Source organism: Thamnophis elegans, chromosome 3 (genome assembly GCF_009769535.1).
Source record: "Thamnophis elegans isolate rThaEle1 chromosome 3, rThaEle1.pri, whole genome shotgun sequence".
In the NCBI taxonomy this organism is placed as follows: domain Eukaryota; kingdom Metazoa; phylum Chordata; class Lepidosauria; order Squamata; family Colubridae; genus Thamnophis; species Thamnophis elegans.
This window is the reverse complement of record NC_045543.1, coordinates 13,217,100-13,243,103: the sequence shown is the minus strand read 5'-3', so window position 1 is coordinate 13,243,103 and position 26,004 is coordinate 13,217,100. Positions and strand designations below refer to the sequence as shown.

The 26,004-nt window shown below is 38.1% G+C and overlaps 1 protein-coding gene across 1 annotated transcript; it reads right to left on the bottom strand.

Moving 5' to 3' along the window:
* Nucleotides 1-5,131: 5,131 nt before the first annotated feature.
* Nucleotides 5,132-18,614, bottom strand: TDRD15 (tudor domain containing 15). The gene is given in 14 exon segments (XM_032212512.1): nucleotides 5,132-6,815; nucleotides 10,310-11,023; nucleotides 11,026-11,603; nucleotides 11,606-12,689; nucleotides 12,692-13,314; nucleotides 13,317-13,522; nucleotides 13,524-13,590; nucleotides 13,593-14,066; nucleotides 14,069-14,147; nucleotides 14,149-14,382; nucleotides 14,385-15,001; nucleotides 15,004-15,437; nucleotides 15,439-16,486; nucleotides 18,300-18,614. Coding segments are annotated over 12 exon segments (6,135 nt in total). The 5' UTR covers nucleotides 16,482-16,486; nucleotides 18,300-18,614; the 3' UTR covers nucleotides 5,132-6,815; nucleotides 10,310-10,327.
* Between the last annotated feature and the right edge of the window lie 7,390 nt (nucleotides 18,615-26,004).

Here is a 26,004-nt window from a genome sequence, read left to right as displayed (position 1 = left end):
TAATTTTGCTCCGGTGCTCCGTGATATGACCAGATTTTTTTAAAAATCTTCTATAATACCAAGTATTCCAGAAGATTATGGCAAGTATGACAGAGTATTACAATAACTCAGTGTTTCTCAACCTTGGCAACTTGAAGATGTCCGGACTTCAACTCCCAGAATTCCCCAGCCAGCTGGCTGGGGAATTCTGGGAGTTGAAGTCCAGACATCTTCAAGTTGCCAAGGTTGAGAAACACTGCAATAACTTTAAAACAATCATTAGAGTTTTTAAGAGAATTTGGGATCCTAGTTATAGTCATGGCTCACTGTCATCTTAAAAACTCTTCACGACTGTTTAAAACTTAATTTAAGACGTCTTAGCCTTCCTTTTTAACTTCTGTAACAATCCACTTGTGTTATTATATTATTACACTTGTAGCAACAGCAAAAGGTTTTGCTACATTGGAGACCTAAAATATTCTATCCAACAATGAGCATAGTTTTTGTAAAGTCTTCCTTCAATATCCTCCCTCCAGCCAGGAGAAGGAAAAGATGCTGCTGTGAGGAAAAAGTTGAATCGCTAACACTACACCCTTACATACAAAGGCTCTTGCTGGGAGTATCTAGTATCTAAATGTCCTCAATAATAAAGAGTGGAAAACATTGCAGGAGTAAAAAAATTACTTGCCATGTAGAAGAAAGGTTGTATCGGAACTGGGCAGTTCAAATTAGTTCCTCTAGGGCTACAACTGTCTGGTTTCACATTTAAAGTCTCAATCTCTGGTAAAGCAAGCTGGGAAGAAACGTCTGTAATAGAACTACCCTACAGTGAATGAAGTTAAGTGAGTCACACAGAGGCATATGCTTTTTTGGGTAGCAGCAGCAGCTTCCAGCCATTCTAGCAATCTAAAACAGCTTTAGTGCTGGGAGTTGTTTTATACAATATATTGGGCTCAAAACGAATCCCTATCCCCCTTTTGTACATACAAACAAGCTGAGCCACACGAACCTCGGAAGCTTTTTTTTACTACCAGTCAGTGGTGGGTTTCAAAATTTTTTAGAACCTCTTCTGTAGGTGTGGCCTGCTTTGTGGGAGTGGCTTGCTGGCCATGTGACTGGTGGGAGTGGCTTGCCAGCCATGTGACCGAGTGGGAGTGGGCTTGGCAGTCATGTGACTGGGTGGGCATGGACAACTTGTAAAATGTGGTGAAACTCACTTAACAATGCTCTTGCTTAGCAACCAAAATGTTGGCTCAGAAACTCTGGCATTTGAAACACGCAAGTCTTAAAGCTGTCAAGTTACAAGACCCTTGCACCCCTAACCATTTAGGAAAAAAAAACCAGGTTGTTCAACGTGACAGCTTTAAGACTTGGGACTTCAACTCCAGAATTCCTCCTCCAGTCATGTTGGTTCAGGACCTCTGGCATTTGAAGTGTGCAAGTCTTAAAGCTGTCAGTTACAAGACCCTTGCATCCCTAATCCTTTAGAAAAAAAACCCAAAAATGTTTTGCTTAGGTCTTCATTTTTTTTGTTTAATCATAAATGGACTGTTCTGTTGAATGAATAGTTGTTAATGAATCATGAAATTTATACCAACATATATACTCCTGGGTCAGAAATATTCATCCTCCCAATGTTGAGAACCCCCAACCAAATTTCACATTAAAAATTTCACGTAAAAAATTGCCATTGGCCAGAAAGCAGAAGATTAAAAATACTTTTTTTGTCCCTCACCATCAATTGCCTCAAAAGTTCCTTACTTCATACAGATCTAGTGGTGGGGGGGCAGATTTTGTTTACTGTAATAGATAAGCAGTGATGGGATTCAAATAATTTAAACAACCAGTTCTCTGCCCTAATGACCATCTGGATAGCCGTGTCTCTGTTGGTCATGTGACTGGGTGGGCATGGCCACTCAAGGTCATTGAGGTCCGATGACCTTGAGTTGGTGCTTTCGCCTTAGCTGTTACAATGTAATAAGGGTTAAACCGGAGAGGCAGTTTTCTGTAAGCAGGTCAATAAAGATTAGGCTAGAAACATCAGAATGTTTCCTTCCTGCCTTCCTTACAGGATTAGCCCTGTAAATTAGATAAAAAACAAGATAAGATTTCTTCCAACAACCGGTTCTCTGAACTACTTAGAAAGTTACCAACCGGTTGTCCCAAATAGGTGCGAACTGGCTGAATCCCACCACTGCTACCAGTTCACAGAACCAGGGACAATCATCCCTACTGGTTCAACCGAACAGGCTGAACCAGGAGGATTTCACCCCTGGTTCTACCATTCCGCTTTTTAATTTACTATTCTGTGCTTTACTTATCCAAGGAACTAATTCAGATCTTGACCTAGTTCTTTTCTTTCACCACTACAGAAAGAAATAAAAAGGTTCCCCAAACTGTTTTCTTGAAGCTGAACAAATTGCTATTATGATTGTAGAGATGGACCAGTCTCCATGTTCTATCCAAATCTTGTTGTGGCCCACCAGCTGCCAGCAGAGCTGGCAGCAGACTCACACAACTAGGAGGTTGGGGAGGAACTTGGGCCAGTTCTGGAGCCTGGGGAAGCTGTGCATCAGACAAAGAGATAGAGCCAGGGCAGTCCAACATTTTCCAGCCACCGGAGAGGCAGCTGCTTTTGGAGGCTTGACATGTGAGGAAGAAGAACAGCTGGGGCCTGTTCCAGATGCACGTATGTCCAGAGCAGTTAGGAGAGGTGAACAACGGAGAACAAGGAGTCAACTCAGAAAGCAAAGCACACACCGACACTGAATGCCCCCTCCCTAGCTGGGGAATAAATAGAAGGAAAGGTGAGCGGTTGTCGTAGGAGACAACAGTTGGTATTTCTGAAGGTTTGTTCATTGTGTTTTGTGCATCAGACTGCTTGCCAGAACTTAACTTGTAGCCTTTTGACTGGGATCTCCCGGCCTTGCAATTATCGCAAGAAACTGTTAAGGTCTGTTGCTGCATTTAACTCCTTGCAGAACTTTTGCTTGGACTTTTCGATGGGTGAATGCCATTAATTCACAAGAGGTAAATAAAGAGGGGTTTTTCGTGACAAGGAGTCTGTTTCTTGCTTCTGCGAAGGCTGGCTCAGAACAGATCTATTATCCATAAAGATAATACACATTCTAATTACTTATAGCTAGGTTTTTCTATGCTACTTTCCACATTTGGTTTTATGCAACATCAGAGGCCACTTTCCTTAAAATGCTGTCCCCACAGAGGGTGTCTACACTCTTACATGGTGTTATTCAGGGTGTTAAACTAAATTTAATGCTTTCACAATATTTGTGCCACATTTCAATTGATCCTACTACTCCTTACTAATATGACTTCCTGTTAAACTTTTGCCTGCTCCTTGGAAATAATTATTATTGTTTCTAATAATCCCTATGTTAGCTTTCCTTGCTTTTGGTATACTCGTTAATATTTGATATTTTTTATTTTTATTCTGCAAAATCACTTTACGCTTAATAAACAGAAAAACAATGCGAGTCATTGTTTGAAATTGTACCTTTAAAGGTCTATGCAATTGACCCAAGACACATGAGCAAAACACACTTAAATGCCTCCATGGCAAAATAGCCAAGGCCAATTGTGTACTGTGTTCAAGAAAAAAAGAGAAAACAATCGTGACCCGTCAAAACCGCGGAGGACAAAATCGCGCTCGACGAAAGCGCGCATTTGACATCATCACAGCGCGACGAAAAAAAAAAAAAATTGAAATAAAATTAAAATTAAAGCAAGCCGATTCACATAAAGGTAAGGGTTAGGTTTAGGTTTAGGGTTAGGTTAAGGGTTAGGTTTAGGTTTAGAGCGTTAGGGTTACGTTTAGCGTTAGGTTAAGGGTTAGCGTTAGGTTTAGCGTTAGGTTAAGGGTTACGTTTAGGGTTAGATTTAGGGTTAGGTTAAGGGTTAGGTTTAGGGTTAGGTTTAGGGTTAGGTTTGGGGGGGTTAGGGTAAGGTTTTTGCTTTATTTTTACATTTTTCGATCACAGCGCGATGTTTTCGTCGCGCTGTGATGACGTCAAATGCGCGCTTTCGTCGAGCGCGATTTTGTCCTCCGCGCTTTTGTGGTGGAACCGAAAACAATACATGAACAAAAATCAAGAACAGCAAGATAAAAAAAAAACATAGCTTGTTTTACATTTAGGAGTACAGGTAATCCTCGACTTATAACATTCATTTACTGACCGTTTGAAGTCACAACGGCACTGAAAAAAAGTGACTTATGACCATTTTACACACTTATTACCACTGTAATGCCCTCATGGTAACGTGACCAAAATTCAGATACTTGGCAACTGGTTTATATTTATGACGGTGGCCATGACCTTGGGGTCATGTGATCCCCTTTTGCAACCTTCTGAGAAGCAAAGCCAATGGGGACGCCAGATTCAAGTTTACATCCTGTTACTAACTTAAAAATTGCACTGATTCACATAACAACTGTGGCAAGAAAGGTAGTAAAATGGGGAGAACTCACTTAACACATGTCTCACTTAGCAACAAAAATGATGGGATCAATTGGGGTCATAAGTCAAGGACTACGTGTATTGGATGTTCTGACACACCCTTCCATCTCCATTTCATAATATCAAGGTCAGTAACATGCCCGACAAAGCCATGGCATCTGCAGGTCTTCAACATTTAATTTAAAAAGAGGAAAATAATAACCTAGGCCAGTGTTTCTCAACCTTGGACAACTTGAAGATGTCCGGACTTCAACTCCCAGAATTCCCCAGCCAGCGAATGCTGGCTGGGGAATTCTGGGAGTTGAAGTCCGGACATCTTCAAGTTACCAAGGTTGAGAACACTGACCTAGGCTATAAGGTGAATTGAGTGAGGGAGAATTGCACAATGGGGCCTGGCACCTGAAAAGAACCCACCTAATCCACATATAAAAGCAAAATATTGATTTCAGAATGTATATTTGATATTCTCTTCCCCCCCTCCTCTACTCCTCCAGCAAAAGCTTCCCCTAGCTGGAATCTGGTATGAGAAAACATTAAACAAATGTAGCTTTTCCTACAGCTTCACTGTGGCTGTGTTAACCTTGTACCACCACTTTATTGCTGCTTAATAACAATTTTATATCACTGGAGTCAAAGAATATTCTTTTATTTAAAGAAAATACACTGTACTTTATGAACATCATGAAATATCCAAACCGTCTTTTTATTTCAGAGCGCTCAGCAAGAAAACTCATATTTACACCATATAAACCACAAGATGTGTTTTCCTCACCAGTACTCATCAGTAGTTATACATATAACACTAAAGCCTTTAGAAACTAATTTGAATTTTACACGGGCATCCTATTTGGTTTCGTATAGATATAAAAAAAAATTATAACTCCTGCTGTTCTTGCCTGTTACAAGAAGAAATATTTCACTGTTACTTCCAACAAGCCCTGGGGCTAGCTGGAAGCTTGATTTTCTTTGGTAGCGCTTTTAAGACATTTACGTTAATCATGTCTTACTCAAATGTGCTAATTCAGCGCTGCTAATTCAGTTAAATCAACTTATGTGTTTCAAAATGTAGTTATTAGAACTGTTAAATGTGTAGGATTAAACAAAAAAAACTAACAGAAAGATTCAGGCTGTCAGGAGAGTGTTCTTCCAATATACTGTAGGTATAAACATACCTACAACACTTATATACCAATACAATACCTCTAAACAATATTGGAAAATCCTCACTGATGAGGTTCAATGCAGTACAACCTGCAATAAAATATATATACAACTTCTAAGCATCCTAGTGCACAGATAAGATTTAACTGGGTTTTAAAACATGATTTCTGTATACCTGTCACTCATTCTCTCTCCCATGAGAGAATGCAAAAGTCACTAAGTGTAACAAAAGAAAATGGATATAACTTATGAAATGATAGTACTTGCCAACAGGCAAGAATTGGTAGCAATCAACTCAGCATTAAGCTTCCCTGTAATTAATGAAATACCTTGAGATTTACATCTGTCTTAATATATTCTGCAGTTTAGATGGAGCCTTTTTGTGGTAGTAAGCAAAACAGAGCATTGTGGAAGAAAACTGGAATGGCTAGGACGTATGGAAGTCCCTAGCGAAATCTGTATTTTACTGAAATGTACTTACATCGAAATGGTCAAAATAAATAAAGAGATTATTTTCCTATTATATTAGTTTAAATTCAAACTGTTTCTTAGTAAAAACAAATCAACAACATTTGGCAGCTATACAATCTAGACAACTGTATGCCTCACACCTCACAAACTTAGTAACATATAGAACAAGTGTTCTTGATTTTCATATTCTGCATTTTTTTTCAACATCCGCAAAGGCCAAAGCACAGCAACTGTCTCTTGTGATACATTGTTATTAAGTTAATTAAAAAAAACCCTGATAGTTCCTAATCACTTCTGAAATTAAACAAAATTCCAAGTGATCATTACACATAAGCACAAAGTTTAGCATAATAATAAAAATCTAGCACCGATTGCAAGATGGTCTTTGTCCAGTAAGGTAACAGATTAGCTTTGCTGAAAACCTTATTCCAAAGTATTTCTTTTTCCATGCTGTCATCATCCCAATGCTAAATCAATCTTCAGTTGAGACTTGTCAAAGGCATAAAAATATATGCATATGGCAGGGGAGGAAGGGAACCAAACCAGAATACTAATGGACCCTTTACCCTTTTTAATAGTTATGGGCCTCTGGTCTGGATTTCTATAAATGATAGATTTATAAATAGAACACGTTCTGCATACTGTTCCTGCATTGCTTTTCAAATGAAGGTTGATCTTTTGTCCATTAATAGTTGTCAACTGTGATAATCCATCTACTCTGATTTTAACCTTAAAAAAAACACAAGCAGATATATTAGAAAGAAAATATACATAATAATTTGTTCAGGTTTACTGTGAAGACCTGCCTTTTTACAGAGACTTAATTTTTTAACTTTCTATTTTTTTTTCATAGACCATAGAATAATACAGTTGGAAAGGAACTCAGAGGTCTTCTAGTCCAACCCCCTGCTCGAACAGGAGATCCTATACCACATCAGACAAATGATTGTCTGGTCTCTTCTTGAAAGCCTTCGGTAATGGAGCACCCACAACTTCTGAAGGCAAGCTACTCCATGGTTGATTGGTCCCATCATTAGGAAATTTCTCCTTAGTTCTAGTTGCTTCTTTCCTTGGCTAGTTTCCAATCCATTGTTTCTTGTCTTGCCTTTGGTGCTTTGGAAAATAATTTGACCCCCCTCTTCTTTATAGAACCCCTCAAATATTGGAACACTGCTATCATGGTCTCCCTTAGTTCTTCTTTTCATTATACTAGATATACCCGATTTCTATAACTGTTCTTCATGTTTTAGCTTCAGCCCCCTAATCATTTTTGTTGCTCTTCTCTGCACTCTTTCCAGATTGTCCACATATTTTTATATGGTTTTTTTTATATTTTAAAATCTATCTGTCTATAGCCATAATTCTATCTCTATTTCTCTATCTATCACAGACCTGTAATTCTTTAGTTTGGTTTCCGAAGAACAGGCCTATACTTCTACGAGAGGACTGCATAGTTTCTATTAGGCTACAAAGTCACAGGAACAATACATAGCCATATATACTCTACAGCAGTGGTTCCCAATTTTTTTTGGCCATGCCCCACCTAAGCATCTCTAAAATCCTGTGCCCCCCCCCCCCCTGCGTTATATATAATTCTTACCTTACTCCAAATGTGAACTCTACTCATGCGGAAGAAGCCTAAAAGGCCATTAACTTGGTTTTAAACAAGTTCAAATTGCGCCCCCCAATTAAAAATCAAATTACCACCTGTGGGGAGTGGGCCCCATATTGGGAACCACTGTTCTACAGAGTCATGTACATTCTATGTGGACTATACAGCTTTTCCCAAGCATTTGTTACCAAGAAGTAATGGAATTGTTTTAAAATGGATAAGGATAATAATGAATTTATGTATACTTGATAGAGGATTGTGATATAATGTATGACTCTAAGTATATATTATAAAGATATCCTGTTGTTGATAAACAATTTTAATAAGGAAATAATCAAAATTGGTATATATATGAGTGAGTATTTAGAAAACCTTGTTGAAAAAGTGAAGGAATAACATCTTTGTTTGAATGTATGATGTACAAGGACAATAATGAACATAAGCATGATAGATGATTGGTGGATTATACATAATTGAAATGTGATATACAAATTATAAATAGTTGGTAAAAAAAATTATACTGTAAAAATATCAGAATGGGATAAGTGATTATATAAAGGTATATTGTATTAAACAGACAATCAAGTATGTAAGGAAATTAGGTTATGGAAAAGAAAGAAATATTAATTGTAATTGAATATATGTTGTACAATGAACGTGAGGTATTTAGTTATATTAGATGGAAAATCTGATAGGTAATTGAGAACATGGACGCAAAAACACTTGTAACTAAACGACATGCTGTATGTAATGGATAGAAAAAAATTGTTGGTTTTTTTATGTTTAAAATAAAAAAAAATGCAAAAAAGAAGAAGTAATGGAATTGAAATTCAATTGGGGACCCTGGCATAGGAAAGGCTTATCTGTGGCCAAAGAAAACATGACCGTCAACAGGTGGCTAAACTCGTATACATAGAAGAATGAGAAATATATTTGTAAATGTATATGGAATATATATTATTCATATATGTATGTGGATTGTATGTCTTCAGATACATGAAAACAGATGATTATTCTAAATAAAAATGCCCTTCAGCCTTTTAATAGCTCTTTTCTACAAGTGAGCATAAATCAATTGTCCAAGGCAATACCAATCTTCTTGGACACTAATGAAATGAGCTTCTGACTAAATTCCATTTTCTTTCATTTATCTTTCAATAACCAAGAAAATTAGTGTCTGGTCTGAATTGTGCACCTGTAAGTTTGCACTCATTCAGTCTCTTACTGACTTCAGAAATGAAGCAAAATTTCCTTGCATTTAAGTGGAAAAGAATTAAAAGAGGTAGTGTCATCAGCATTCTGATGGTACAAATCAATATACCAGATGTTATTCAACAGTTTCCAATAGACACATATCAAATACAGGTAGTCGTTCAACTTACAATTCATTTTAATGACCGTCCAAAGTTACACAAACACGGAAAAAAGGAATTTAATACCATTTTCCACACAACAATTTTAGCATCTTGTAATCAAAATTCAGATACTTGGCAACTGATCATATTTATGATGGCTAGAGTGTCCTAGGGTCATGTAAATTCCTTTTGCAACCTTCTGGCAAGCAAAGTCCATGGGGAAGCTAGATTCCACTTAACAACTGTGTTACTACACTTAACAGCTGCAGTGATTTGCTTAGCAACTGTTGCAAAAGCCATCAAATGTGAGCAAAACTCACTTAACAAATGTCGCAATTAGCAACATAAATTTTGGGCTCAATTGTGGTTGTAAGTTGAGGACTACCTGTAGGAATCTCTAAAACCTCTTTTAAATCATATTCTAAGAACCTAAGCCATTATAAAATTGTGTTTCCGAGCTGAAAGCAATTCAGAAGGATTTTCTGGTTGAAAACTGCCAAGATGCTGAGCAAAAACAGAGAACACTACTTTGCTGTAAAATTCGTAGCACAGATCAGGGGTGTTAAACTCAAGGCCTGGGGGCCGGATCCAGCCTGCAGGGTGTTTCAATCTGGCGTGCAGGGCTGTCCCGGAAACAGCGAAAGACCGACCCGTGGTGCGTCTGCCAGCAAAAACAGATTTTGGGAGGGCCACTGGCGGGAGCTCTGTTTTCACTGGCAGAGGGTTGCAGGCAGCTATTGTAGCCAAAATAAGAGCTTGGGAGCCCATTTTCACTGGCAGAGCACTCAGGCCATTATAGGCACCCCCAAAATGAGTGACGTTGAGCTGGCCATGCCCACCCTGGCCACGGCCACCCTGGCCCCAAGGTCAAACACACCCTGATGCAGCCCTCAAATGAAATTGAGTTTGAGACTCCTGGCATAGATAGTCCTCCAAGGGGACTAAATTATGTGCTCCATAATGAGCCCTAAAGGCTGCCTATAGATAATCACATTGTGGCAGATTATCTTTCTACAAAGAAATCCACTATATGTGCAAACTCAGATAGATTTGTGATCTGTGCTGCAATCTGTGCTGCATTATATGTAGAATATACTAACATCCTTCCAGTATGCATTATGGCAGTTTATGCAGGCAAATTAGGTGTATGATTCTTTTGCTGCAAGCCTTAAAGGAAGCCCAAACGATTGTTCCTGTTATAGATTAAAGCAAAGGATAAGATAATTTTATACAGTTAAGTGTCATTTGAAACTGACCTTGTAAGTCAATTTTCTTCATGGATCTGGATCTGAGCATTCTTGGGAGTCCAAAATCAACTTGTCAGAAGCCTTTGATACGGTTGTAGAATATGTTTGGTTGAGTTGTTCTCTGTCACAACATTGATTAAATAATTTCTCATTCTGGTTGTGCAGACTTCTATAATTTCTTTTATTGAAGAAATTCATCCGAGAGTCTTTTTTTTTACCGCGTAGTTTTTTGGAGCTCTTCACCTCTAATTTTTTTAAATCAACACATTTCAATTGCACATCTGAATTCTGTGGACCTTTCTGGTCTCTATTTGTGGCAATCTGTGGTTTAGAGATCTTCTGAATGGACAGTGGATCATAAATAGTACGTGAATTTGGTAGCTGAAGGTCATCACAGCTAGCTGATCCAAAAGATGCAGTTTTAGAATACAAAGCACAACCAGAAGCAACCAATACATCTGCTGCATTGTTTTGCTCAAAAAAAACATCTACTTCTAGCTTCAGTCCACAATGAGGCTGTTTGAATTGGAATGTGAGACCTTGTCTACCAAGAAATTCTTGAATTATAAGTTTGGCTTCATCACTCCAATGTTTCCCATCAGCAGGTGTCACTCCAAACAATGAGCAAGGATAGGTTAATCGTGGTAAACTAGCTAGCTTTTCTGGGATAATCTTCAGCTTAGAGACATCCGAGATGGGAAGGGGAACTGATAACCCCTCATCATCATAAAAGTAAGCATTAACGTACTAGAGTCTTTGAGCACTTCAGAAACTTCAACTCTGTTCCAGCTTTCATTCGGTCCATTTTTTATTAAGCAGGTGGCACCAGGAATCATACATTCTTGTGGCATAGTTGGGAGGCTTTCTGGAAGATTAGAGAGCATTTTGAACAAGGCTATCAGAGTTTTAAATGAATCTCCAAACTGAATACAGAAGTTTGAAGGATCAATGACTGATGTTACAAATCCAGGATAGTGACTATCCTTCTGAAATTGTGCCCATGAAATTGAACTTGATCTGACTGAGATATCAAGGGATTTGCTGACATTCACTGTCCCTAATAAGTTATGTCCCTCTAATTTTGTTTGTTTAGATATTTGATTCCAATATTCCAAAAATAAAATTCCATCTATAAAAAGATCTACTTCCCAAATAAGCTCAGATTCTAAGTATTCAAAAAATTTAATCTTTATCTCACAATATTTAACCTTCTCCATCATTCCCTCAAAAGACAAATCACTTAGATTTCCAATCCAAATCCATCTACAAAGCACTGCATTCCTGGGAATACACCTTATTTTTCACTCAGCACATGTGTATCATGCAGTGACACCATTTCATACTCTCCTAAATCCACAAAAAGGACCAGCATACATTCCTCCTTCACATATTTTTTAATAACTTCAGATCGATACCATCCCAAGGGTTTGTTTGATCTTACCAAACATTCCAATCCTTTTCTAATTTCTTCCATAGCAATAAAGCACTTTTTCTCTACTTCTTGAGCAACTAGTACATTCAAATTGAGCATTGTTTGTGCATCCTTAGTTAACCTCACATAGAAGTTCCCATTACTTGAAATATGACCAACTTCAACTATTTCTATCTGTCCAGGCTTTATATTCTGGTAGCCAATCTTAGTAGCTTTGATTTTAATGCTTTCACATGATGTTTGACTTTCTGATTTTTTACCTGGATTATTACTAAGAGTTTCTGAATCTATTGTTGGGAATTGTTTCATGTTCTGGTCATAGTTTAGTGAAAGTATGTTCTCGAAACCTAAAAGGGTTTCTCTCTCTATTAATTTATCAGAGATAAATATTCCATGACACATTATGTCAACCTCCCACTGTTGGTCATACTGTTGTAGAAACTTAATCATGACTGGCTGATTATTTACCTCATTGATAAAGTAAGCATCCATATCAGTACTCCAGTTTTTATTTGAAAACAAGCACTTTGCTTTACTAAGGAAGCAATGTATGCTGAGTCTTGGTAAATCGAGTAAACACTTTCCAATTTTGTAGATGTTTGTTGAATTCACAGTTGCTATGTTGCCATAATCAATAAACTCTACTTCAAAAAACTTATTGGCTAGGACTTTTCTAATTAAAGCTCGATATATGCAACAATCACCTTCATATTTTGCTAAAACAATATCGTCTTTCTCAAGTTCAACCTCTATTACTGATTCTTTAACCAGAGTTTTTCTATTCAGTTCCCCAGCAAGTTGCACAATTTTATTTTCATCCTCTGAACGATGAACATAGAAACTTGAAAGATTAACTATATAAGACATATAACCCCAGACTTCAGAATTTAGAAGAATGTCAAGTTGGGGAAGATCAGTGTATTTTAGTCTATATAATCCAGTCCTTTTTTTTTAATTTTCTCTGACGGTTCATTAAGTTTATCAATGGTATCAGTATTGGGTTCTTTGTGAGTATTTTTACATCTGTATCTCAAAACTTTTTTCAACATGAAATCTGAAAAATCCAAAGTCAAGGGAAAGTTTGCAGGTCCACTATCCTGTTTCTGTTGATCAATTACTTTTTTGTTCCTATATTTAGAAGGTAACTTATCATTGCTGGCTTTTATTTGCTGTCCAATTTCTTTACTTTTAACTTTTTCTCTCTCTATATTCAACTCCATTTTACAAGGCCTATGTTTATTCCCAACACATTTTTTTAAAGCTTTCTTTTTATCCTTTGGGTTCAGATCACTTTTTTGCTTTAGTAAATGTTTAATCTTTGTATTTATTTGTAGTTCTCCATCATACAACTCCATACCGAACTGCCCATCAGATTCTTTAGATACTACTACAGCCTTCAACTCTTTTTCCAAATATTTTTTTTCAAACCATGCTTTCATTTTAGACGGAATTTCAACATCCTTTAGACCTGATAAATAACATTTAATAGCTTGCATGGGTGTGAACATTAATTCTGAAGCACTGTTTGGAATAGGAACTAGTTCCTCTTCGGCTACCAATTGTTTATTTCCAAAGTCCACAAATATACTGGGTAGAAATCTGATGTTTCCTTAGGAGATACTAAAGCTCTATAGAAGTCTCCATCCTCAAAATATTTTGCTATGCATAAACTGTGAGTATTCATTTGGATTACATGGTTTGTTTTGGGGCTAATTTCTGAAATCTTTTTATGTATCTTGTCCATCTCATTTGCATTTCTACTTAACTGGCAGTAGAATTTTGTAGGGCTATATATAGGATAGATGTACTTTCTCTTCATTTCCAACTTCCATATTAAAAGATGAATAATAAAAGCTACATAGAGAAATGGCGTTGCAAGAGATTGTGCACATTCAAAGGAGTAAATTTGTGCATGGTCACTTTCAAAGAGAAATTGCCTTAAACTAGTAAACGGACTCTTCAAATCAACAATGTAATATAAGTAGTTGGGAGGCTTAAAAACCAGGGCACAAATTGAACAAATCAGTTGTTCATTGGAAGATGAAACAAATCTTTTAAATTCGCTGCATATCTCAGCAGTCCAAATATAGGGGTCAAATATTAAGGATTCACTGACACTGTTAAGACAACATCTGAATGCTTGACATTCCAAAATTAAGAAGTCTGGATGAATAGCTTGAAGATCTTTCAACAAAACTCTTTCCCTGTTACCATAATCTACAAATATCACATCAGTTTCAGTTTGGGATACATATTTCAGTACAACAGCTCTGTACCATTTTCCATCTGTAGAATGTTTCACAACACAGGCAAGCTTTCCACTTTCATAAGGTCTTTTTGAGTGTTGTAAAAATTCTGAATTTGTTCCATCATATTATTTAGCTCAGGTAGCTTATTTTGTATCTGGCATAAAAAAACTGCCTGGTGAAATAATATGACAGCATACAACATCAAACACACAACCGGGTTTAAATTTGTACTCTTTATAGTATTCTCCTCCATCTGTTTTCTCAAACATTTGCTCATCTTTATTAGAAAGTATGTTTTTCCATTGTGGAAAAACGCTAGCATTCCCTTTTGTCACAACATGAGTATTCAGCTTTTTATTCTCATCAGTAGTGTGAGGTATCACTACTTTTTTTTCTGAATAGATGTTTTACTTAGTATTTTTCTGTTTTTATTTTTTTTTGAGAAGTTTCGTGGAAAGCCCCTTACTGTTTTCTGAAATGGATCTTGTTTTACTTCCCAAAATTCTGCACATCCAGCCTCAATCATAAGCCCGAGAACATCAGTCTGCTTGGAGCCATTCATACACTGCACATTGACAATGTAATTCTCCTTTTGTTTTGCAATGACATGCAGTGTGATTGGTTTGTCAACCACAATTGTTTTAAAGAAATCTGTTTCTTTTTTAGTCCATATATCTTCAATTGGAAATGCATTAGCAAGTGTACAGCACATGGCTAATGCCGGTAATTCTTGAAGCTCTGGAAGCAAAATCTTCACATCAAACAGTGGCACTGTGTCAGTGTTCCCAAAATCTAAAAAATAAACATCAGCATTATTGTCTACAATTTGTCTAATGACAGCCCTATAAAAATACTTATCCTTGCTATATCGTGCACAACAGAGTCTTCCAGGTTCTGGGTTTTCTAGAATTTTATCATTGACTTCATCTCCATCATACACATCTGCAATTTTCTTCATTAAAGCTTCAAACTCATCTGAGAAATCATTCGTTTGCACCCAGAAATTCGATGGATTCAAACATAAACTGCAAAAGCAACACAAACTGAACTTATTTTCATTTCTGCTCTTTTGTAAGGAACTGTTAAAGGTGAACACAGTAAATGAGTATCCTTTTGATTTGAGGAATAACTTGATTGTTGAGTAGTACTGTAAATCTTCTCTGCCAAGTTCACCCTAGGATTTTGTACATTCCCGCTTGTACAAGAGGCATCTGTGTTGTATTTTGGATCCACATCATTTTCCCGAGATAGATTTTCACTTGTCTGTGTCAATGTGCATTTACGTAACGTAACATAATATATGTGCTCTTTACTATCGAACCGATCTATTTGGGCCAAAGTAGACTGTTGTGTTAATAGAATTTCTTTAAATTCTTCTAGCTGAGCATTTCTTTCCGTTTCTTCTTGATCACTAAGACATGATAGAGCACAAGGAAATGAAAACATAGGTACTGAAAAATTCTGGGGAAGCTTCAAAATACTCAGAAGACACAGCTTCATAGTTGCCAAAATCCATAAACCAAATCTTCACTTTGTCAGAAAGTAGCTGTTGTATTACTCCTCTCTGCCACTGACCGTTTTTTTGTCTAGCTGCGCAAAGGGCTCCAAAATTGTCACAAGATGGAAGTTTTACTCTGCTAATAGATTCATAATAGGAAAGCATGTCTCTTGTCAATGTATCCAGCTGTGTCTGTTGTTGAAGTAATTGGCAATAAAACTTACTGGGGCTAACTGCTACTGATATTTTTACTTTTTCTACAGCACCAACAGATAAAATTGGTTGAAGATTTCTTAGAACTGGTGGAATATTTGGTTGAATTCCAGCATCACAAAATAGTGTACCTGGCCTTGTACATTTCTGTTGTGGTAAATCCGGCATTTGTTTACAAAGCGACTCGTGTGGAAATGCAGTTAACATTTCAACAAGAAGACAGAAAGTATCCTTATTAACAAGTTTTCCTATTCTGAATTCAACCACATCAGTAGCAATTTTGGGCACATGAAGAAGAAACATTTGGTTTGGCAGAGTGGCTTGTATATGACCTTTAATCTGCAAACCTATCAAAGATGAAAAGTAATTAAAAGCTTGGGCAGTCCACTTTTCTTCAATAGGAAGGACATTTGCAAAAATCCCATAAACCATCTTTGGAGGAAGCTGAAACAATTCAGCAATAGAAGATGCAAGGTGAGCTTCATGCACTGCCAGTATTTTTCCATTGTCCACAAAATGTACATCATAGGTATCATGCCTTTTCTTAATTACTTTTCCTCTGTACCAATCTCCACACTCTGAATCTTTGACTAAACAGAATTCACCAACTGCAACAGAAGCTTTCACTTTTGGTACTTGCTGAATTTCTTTTTGCAATATATGATAATCAAGCTCACATTCTGTGTTAAATTGGCCTTGAAATTTTATAAGGACTTCTTTTCGATGGTAGTATACATCAGTTACCTTCACATCAATATCTAGAAGTTTTGTTGATGAAGATGAATCCATCCCTCCTGAAAAACCAGTATAAAATTTAACATTATTAAATGTTTATTTTCATTTTAACATAACTTGATTATGATTGTTTGACACAATCATATGTAATAGAGAAGTTACAATCACTTATTTTATCAGCTAAAAAGTTCTGTTATACACCAAAATATGCAGACTGACAGATTTTAAAATATTAATAATTTGAATGATTTAATAGAATATGCATCTCCTTCCCTTCTCTCATGGTTTTACTCCAACATTACCAATATAGGTTCTCCTTAATTGGATGAAGTTGGGAAAAGCAGAAAGATATGACAGAGTGCATTCACATGGAAAGTACTTTTATAAACCAGATGCAGTTTTATAATTAAACAATGCAGCTATTGTTACTTTTAAGCCATAATTTGTAGATCAAGTCCACACAGCACATAGTTAAATGTAATAAAATAGGCCAGACTGTGATATGGCAGTTCAGCTAGCAACAAACTATCTTCACAATTATACTTGGCTGGACAAATCTTTGTGAATGCAGTTTCCATGCATTAAATATTAATTTAATACAAATAGTGCTCAACTTACAACCAGAACTGAGTCCACAATTTATGTTAAGTGAGAAATTTTTAAAATGAGTTGCCTCATTTTTCAAGTTTCTTGCCACATTTGTTAAATGAATAACTGCAATTGTTAAATTAGTAACACAGTGTTGTTAAGTGAATCTGGTTTCCCCATTGACGGCTTGTGAGAAGGTCACAAGAGATTCCAGGGCACTGCAGCCATCATAAATGTAAGTCAGTTGTCAAGCATCTGAGCTTAAATCATGAGACCCTGGGAACGCTACAACAGTCTTAAGTGTGACAAATGGTCATAGGTCACTTTTTTCAGTGCCGTTGTAACTTCGATCAGTAAATGAACTGTCGTAAGTGGAGGACTACCTGTATTGGACTTTTCAACACATTCTCATTCAAAATGTCCCCATTACAAAGTGTCTTAAAAGTTTCTCTTTCGACTTACTTATTCATCAAATTTATATGGCCCATCTTACCTCACCAAAAGCAGTGACTCAGGGCAGCACAGGGATGGTTTCCTGCCAGTTCTAACCTCTTCTGTAGAAGGGGTTCCACAAATTTACAGTACCATTTAGAACCGGTTCTAGCTCCCTCACCTCCCCCCGTCTGCATATCATCAACATGAAGAGCAAGAGGAGGAATTCTGGGAGTTGAAGTCCACAAGTCTTAAAGCTGTCAAGTTTGAACACCCCTGGGTTTTTTTTTCCTAAAGGTTTAGGGTTGCAAGGGTCTTGTAACTTGACAGCTTTAAGACTTGCACACTTCAATGCCAGAGTTCCTGAGCCAACATTTTGGTTGCTAAGCAAGAGCGTTGGTAAGTGAGTTTCACCACATTTTAGAAGTTGGCCACACCCACCCAGTCACATGGCTGGCAAGCCACTCCCACTCAGTCACATGGCCAGCAAGCCACTCCCAAAAAGCAGGCCACACCTACAGAAGTTCTAAAAAAAATTGAAACCCACCACTGGGGCAGCATATAATAAACCAGTTTACTTACAACCCCCCCCTCCCCAAACCCTTTATTATTGGGGGAGGGATAACAAAAATGCAAATTAAAGGCTAAGAGAGAGCAGATACCAACCACCGGGGAGCCACACCTCAGTACGATAGCCATTCACCTCAGTATTAGCTGGTTAATTCCACATTCTGGATTTGCCACGCAGGGAAACAATTAGCAAAACGCCAACAACAGGAAAACATGCTTAAACACGCACGGACGCAAAACACCACACCACGCCTCATTTGAAAAGACAGCGAATGTACAGACCTCTTTGCCTTCCAGGAAATATCTAAAGCCAGTTTCCCGCTTAGGGGCAGTTATCGATGAACTCCTGCTTAAAGTGGCTCTTATTAAGCCTGCTAATGGTCTTTCTTTCTCTTTTTTTAATGGCAACCGAACTTGCGGAATAAAGAGAGACTTTTGCTCAACAGCCCAACGAGGTGTGTGAGTCGAGGCTGTTCCTTCTTGGGGGGATGGGGGGGGGGGTATTTATAAAGAGAATTCAGGCGAGGGGATTCTTCGCGCGCAGTCGGTAGCGACCAAAGTGGCTCTCAGCGACGCCAGCCTCCCTTCAGCCGGTTGCACGCCGCGGAACGCCGAGGGATGTAAACCTGACCGAAAGCGCCTTTGCTGATGCGGCTGCGCAAAGTGGAAAGGTGTGGGGGGACGCTGCTCTCTGATTGGCGGTTTTATTGGAGGCGGGACAAGGCGTGGCGGGCGTGGCTGGGGCGCGGAGCGAGAGGTAGAGCGGGAAGGCGGAGCCTCTGGATGGCGGGCGTGGCTAGGGCGCGGAGCGAGAGGCAGAGCGGGAAGGCGGAGCCTCTGGATGGGCGGGCGTGGCTAGGGCGCGGAGCGAGAGGCAGAGCGGGAAGGCGGAGCCTCTGGATGGGCGGGAGGGAGGAGCGCGAGAAGACGGAGCAGCTGCTGCGGCGGCGTTTTTTTCAACTTTTAATTTCAGTTCGATCAAATGTCCCCCCCCTTTTTGGGGGGGGGCGCGTCACAGCATCGGGTGGACGTAGCTGCCCCAAAGAAGTGAGGAGGGGAGGGCTGTTTCAACTTACTTTGAAGCACCAGGAGGCAAATTATTCCAGCATTAGTTTCCACTAATGGAGGCAAAAGCAAGAAGCAATGGGTGGAAACTAATGAAGGAGAGAAGCAACCTGGAATAATTAAGGAGGAGCTTCCTAACTGTTGAGGGCAATTCACCGGTGGAACGGCTTTGCCTTCAGAAGCTGTGAGTTGCTACATCACTGGAGGATTTTAAGAACTGACTGGGCCAACATTTCTCTGGAATGGTACAAGGTCTCCTGCTTGAGCAGCGGATAGGACTAGAATGAATGTGTTTGAATGTTTATTTTATTTATATGCCGCCCTTTCCCCCCCCCCCGAAGGGGACTCAGAGCGGCTCACAACTCAAACCAAGGGAGGGGGATACAAACAAAATTAAAACGACACGCAACAATACATAATTTAAAACACGCAACAGTCATACCATTCGAGGGGGGGGGGCAACAGTTCTTTAGCCCCAGGCCTGTCGGAACAGCCAGGTTTTAAGGGCTTTGCGGAAGGCCTGGAGGGTGGTGAGGGTTCGAATCTCCACGGGGAGTCGTTCCAGAGGGTCGGAGCAGCCACAGAGAAGGCCCTCCTCCGGGTAGTCGCCAGTCGACACTGGCCGGCGGATGGAATTGGGAGGAGGCCTAATCTGTGGGAAGACCTCCAGGGTCCCTTTTCGCTCTGTTCTGATTATTGTTGTTGTTTTTGTGTATTTATTAGTATTATTATTTGCTTTTACTTTGGAAAAAGTAAAGAATTCATTATCCCTGGTCAGATTTTTGCTTTCCTTCTGCTCAAACATTTCCTTGCATATTATCTCTTAGCGAAGGGGCCGCACATTGTTAATATTTCAGTGACAGTTGATAGCCAAAAATATCTGTACTTCAGTCCACATGTACTGTTATAATTTAGCCCGTGGATACGAAGCCCAGCAGCCTTGAAATAATCTCAAAAAGTTTAAAAACCATGTGTTAGAGAAGCATTAGATTGCATGTTAGGAAGAATCCTCACATTTACTCTTAAGATCGTAATAACTTAAGAGTGTCCCATTGTATTTCTGCAAATTTTTTTTTCAGAGTTGCTAAGTCATTACTACAGATGAGTTTTAAACAGGAACAAAAACATGCATGTCAAAATAAAATTAAATACAGGTAGTCCTTGACTTACCAGCACAATTGAGCCCAAAACTACTGTTGCTAAAAGAAACATTTGTTAAGTGAATTTTGCCTCATTATACGACTTCTTGCCATAGTTGTTAAGTAAACTGTTGCAGTTGTTAAGTTAGTAACATGGTTGTTAAGTGAACCTGGGTTCCCCATTGACTTTGCTTATCAGAAGGTGGCAAAAGGTGATTACATGATCCCAGGACACTGCAACTGTCATAAATATGAGTCAGTTGCCAAGCATCCAAATTTTGATCGTGTGACCAAGGGGATGCTGTAAGTGTGAAAAATGGGCATAACTCCTTTTTTCAGTGCCATTGTAATTTTGAATGTTCACTAGATGAATTGTTTTAAGTCGAGAACTACCTATATAAACTCAGTGCAACCTGGGTAATATTTCTTAAGCAGGTGGTGATGCAGAAAGCTATTTAAAGTTAGACTCACTTCATGCTACATGGCCTTCATCTTGTCTCCATCTCAGTCTTTTTTTTTAAAGCTACGGTTCCAAACATTTTAAGAGGGAAGATGATTGAGCCTCACCATTTTAACCACACTCTTCTACATTTTACCAACTCTATATATACTTTTCAAATGTCGTAACCAGAACTGTACTGAGTATTCCAGATGTGGAAATAACCATAAATTTGCATAAGGGCATTACAATGTTGGCATTCTTCTTGACAGTTATGGTTATTAGAAGGTTTTATTTTAGAGGGTTATGTGAATAAGTTCAACTACTTTGTGTGCCAACTCAGAAAGTTCAGAATGCCCCAGGAACTGCTGATATGGTTCTACAGAAAAATTATTGAGTCTGTCATTTGTACTTCCATAACTGTCTGGTTTAGTACAGGACAAGTACAAATTTGAAAGGCACAAATTTCAATGGATAGTTAGGATTGCAGAAAAAAGATATGCAGTGGAGACAAATTCCTTTATCTAATCACACTTGGCCAATAAAGTATTCTGTTCTGTTCCATTCCATTCCATTTTCTATCATGTTCTCCAACTTCTCTTCATTATATTGATTTTTATAGTGCATTATAATGTGCTTTTGCTACTACTATATTTTTTGGTCTTTGAAAGTAAGGTATTCCAAATGCAAACATACTATAGATTTGTATGAGGATATTACAATGTTGGCATTACAATGTTGGCATTATTTTCCTTTCCTTTCCAAATGCTGCTGTATACTTAGTCCACATGTTCATCGGGCTGCCCATTACCAGCTTTAAAGTCTTCTTCAGAGAGCTTAGATTTCATTAGCATACTGTATATGTGAAGTTAGGATGTTTTACCTCAATGTGCATCACTTTACATTAAGTTGAATTATCAACTGGTTGGCCTTTCATCCAGTTTAAAGATATCCTTCTGCAATTCTTCAGTAGCTTTGGTTTTTTTTATCTACCTGCAGAGTTTATACTGTCTGAAAATTTGGTCAGCATAGTGCTTATCCCAAGAGAAGATAATTTATAAGACGTTTTAAAAGCCCTATCCTGAAAACAGATCCTTTAGAAATTCCATTTCTTAATAATTTCTATTGAGAAAATTTCCCATTTATGCTTACATTTAACTTTTTGAAACCATTTAGACATTCATAAAAAGACAGATTATCTTATTCCCCAACTGCTAAGTTTACTCAGAGCCTTTAATGGGGAATAATGTAAAAAGCTTTTGAAAATCCAAATATTCACAGTTAACAGTTGTAAACAAGACATACTATTTTGCCTTCTGCATTATTACAGGGATGTTACTCTAAAATCCCATTTGAGAAAGATGTTTTGCCCACATGGAACTTGAGATGTTGAAATAATGCAGCGTGTGCTACTTTATTGTATCTATAGATATATTTGTAATATCCCGCCTCTTTTAATCATTACCCAGGATGATGTGACAAAATGTAATTTTCTTTTCTTGGATTGTAAGCCATTTATAACTCAGATTGTAGCAAAGCATTGGTGCAGAAATTATGAAAATTAGGCATTAATTGATGAAAGGTCTCCCATAATTGTAATATTTTAATTTCATCTATTAAAATTGCATATGTTGTTCTAGTTTTATTTAAGATTTTTAGCTGTTGTCTGCTGTACCTTTTATCCCTCTCCTTTGGTTGTAACAAAGATTCATTTGTTCATTTACTGTTAGTGATCATCTCCCTCCATGCGTCTGCTGAAACCGTCCAAAAATGTTTGCAAGTTCTTGAGGCATAATTTAAATTGTAGAGTCTATCGGTAATCCTCACTTAACGGCCATTCGTTTAGCAACCATCCAAAGTTAATGGTGCTGAATGAATGGTTCTTACACCTGTAACTGCCATTGCAGAACCCCTTAGTCACGTCATCAAAATTTGACACTTGGCAGCCCGCCCACATTTAAGTTCACAAGGGCGCTTCAACTCCTTCCCCATCTTCAGTGGTGGGTTTCAAAAATTGTTCGAACTTACTCTATGGGTGTGGCCTCCTTTGTGGGAGTGGCTTGCTGCCCATGTGACCATGGGAGTGGCTTGCTGCCCATGTGATTGGATGGGAGTGGCTTGCTGCCCATGTGACCGGATATGGAGATGCCAACGACACTTGTCAGAACCACCTTAAATTACCTCACACACAGCACTGGCACGCATAAGAATATGATGTAAACTTGTTTTTTAAAAGGCATCTTTGGTTTGCGTTAAAACAACTTCAACACACGCAATGTTCTGATTGCACCACAAACGCAGTAGTCATCCTTACCTTTCACAGAGGCACTGAGTTTTATAAATAAGAGCATGATAGTGTAGAATAATCATATCCAAGGACCAGTGGTGGGTTTCAAAAAATTTTGGGACCTCTTCTGTAGGTATGGCCTGCTTTCCGGGTCCACTGGTGGAACCTCTTCTAACCGGTTCGGTAGATTTGACTAACCGGTTCTACCGAATAGGTGCGAACTGGTAGGAACCCACCTCTGCCTATCTCCATGTACAGAGGCGCTCCTTGGTGGTAGTTCTAGGACTAAAGCAGCCTTCAGCAGTCTCAACTGGCTGCCCCCAGCCCAGATCTCTAATTCAGCTCCAGTCTTCCCACCATTGGGGAGTGCTGCCTCAAGCCCCGTACCGTGGTCAGCCACCCCAGGGCCACAGCACAAAGTTGTGGCTCCCACCCCAGCACTCCGCAGCAATCTGACTCCTTTTAAGAAAAAAAAAATGATAGCATCAAAATATAATTTTAAAAAATCATTTTTACTAAAAATAAGAAAAGGGGAAATGTAAAGCTCCCTTTTTAATTTTAGGGAGTTAAATGCCAACAATAATAGGTGGATTCAATGAAGTATTTAGCGCCCATATCCATGGATAGCAGCTTAAACACCCACAAAATGGTACAAAAGAGAAGTAAGATTGCTGAGCAGCAAATGCAATGAGTCACCAGCTCGTTTTTGTCTGGAAATGCTCCACATGACATGCACACACAAAACGCACAATCCCACAGAGCATTTGTAGCAAGCATATATCTAGAGACAGTAATGATAGATACTATATTAAAATTTCTGAAACCTTACAGCATGTAATTATACGCATATTAAAATAAAGCATGAAATTCTGATCGAGAGTTCTGGCTAAACCCATAGAGCTATAATTTGGGGATAAAAAGATAAGGAACATTTATTTTCTGCAGTTGTTTCTGTCTCTCTTTCCTATTAGTTTCAGAATGATCTTCCTTCATCTCTCTCTCCCAGAAATTTCTGCAGAGATCTCTCCCCTAGACAAAGACTGAAGAGCAAGTTGACTTTAGAATTCATTCCATCATTCATTATTTAAAACATTTATATAGTTTTTTTACCCAATTCTGAATTTAAAGAATAACCATTTTAAAACTATAAAACCAAACATTCTCCTTTTTTAGAGATTTACTACCCCCATCTTTGCTTCCCTATGTTTCAGGATCTTCTCTGATCTCCCCCAGATCTACTTTCTGAAAGAAAAAAAAGCTTAGTGAAGAAAGGAGAGATTTATCTGGATACATGGTGCCCTTCTTGTCTATTCATTACCACTTGGTTTATTTTCCTTACTTTATGGAATACATTTCAATTGAAACCAAATGATTGGGATTTTAAAAACCCTCCAGGTACTAAGAAGGGATTGGGTCCTTTTGTTGTATCATTTTAGTCTTTTCATTATCCATTCCCTCATTTTTAGAAGTTGCCTTTTGTAATCAACGATTTCCATTTTGTTATCAACCAATTTCTCAGTTAGTAAAGTATTGGAGAACAACTTTTCAGAAACCATAAAGATCAAAGAGCTTTCTGCTTCCCTGTCTAAAATAAATACCTTTTTTTCTTAAAATGTGAGCAAGAAAATTAGAGAAATTTACCTAACTTTATTAAAATGTATATTAACGGAGTATTTCACAGAAAGTGGTGTTTGGATTTAACCTGCATGCTTCATGCTTGTTGAATGTTTCAGATTAGTTGTGGGAGAGGTGGTATTGACATACTGTAGTGATAAGCCATTTATTATAAATTCTATTATATCCTGTGTGATATCCTTGAAAAAGTATTAAGCCCTCAAACAAAAATATGAGAGTTTTTAGAAGTATGAAAAGCAATCTTGAGAAATCTCTTTGAACCCTGTCTTCTGCCAATTTAGAGTTTAAATAACACTCTGAATTCTGCCTACACATTTCGCTGTCCACAGATTAACAATACATGTTATTAAGGGCCGATTTCACACAAGCATGCTAATAACTACAGGTTAAAGCAATGGCTCGCTATGGTGAGAGCAAATTACAGAGCTGCACATTCTCACATAAATGCAATCCTTAGCAAAACATTCTTAATTGAGTAAGCTAAGTATACATAAAATAAGGCTACCAGATGTGAGCTGCAAAGAGCTTTCTTTTGTCTTTGCTGCTACCTAAATGGTCATCCAGATTTTTTTTTCTGTTTATATCTGATACTCTGAGAGATTTTGATTGTAAAGCAGTACCATGAGTGATATAGAAAACTGCTTTGCTCCAAGTCAGATCAATTGTCCATCTAGTCCAGTATTGGCAATAGTAGAGGCAATACTGCTGGGATTTGGATTTTAACTAGAAACTTTTTTCTGCAAAGCATGTGCCCTATTACTGCGCTATCACCTTGCCTTATCTGGGGAATAGATGTAAGTCCCATCAAATATAGTGAAAGGAAGTGTATATGCAGTTGCAACAGAAATGAAATTCAGGTGATCCAAGCTTTAACATCTTGGAAGTTTGGTCAAGAGCCTCTTGATCAAACCTACAATTTTAAAGTGCTCTGTTGGCAATAAACTCCGGAGAAAATCAATAGAACTTAGTTGGAACAGATGTTTTCTGTAACAGGTCACAGCCTTTCCCCGTATAAAAAAGCAGCCAGAGGATCAACAATATATCAAAAAAAAGAAGAAGTGACAAGAGACATTGGCTGCAAACTATTCTTGCTGAAAATAGTCACTGTACCTATTTTGCACTCTATTGTCCCAGGATTTATTTTTTAAAACTTTATTGCCACTTCATCCAGCAAAATATAAAACTGGGAAGAGTTATTTCATTTGTTGATGAAGAAGGTTTATGTCATAAATTTGCTTGGGATCCAGGGCTACAGACGGCATTTTTTGCTTGCAACTGGCTAATAAGACTATCTCTCTGGAAGTTATTGGTCAGCTCCCAACCTGGTCTTAGAAAAGAAACTCATTGCTAGTGAAAGTACCTTTACTAAAGCCAAGTAGTTCCAGCGCAGCAAAGCTGCACCTAATTTGGTGCCATGCATCT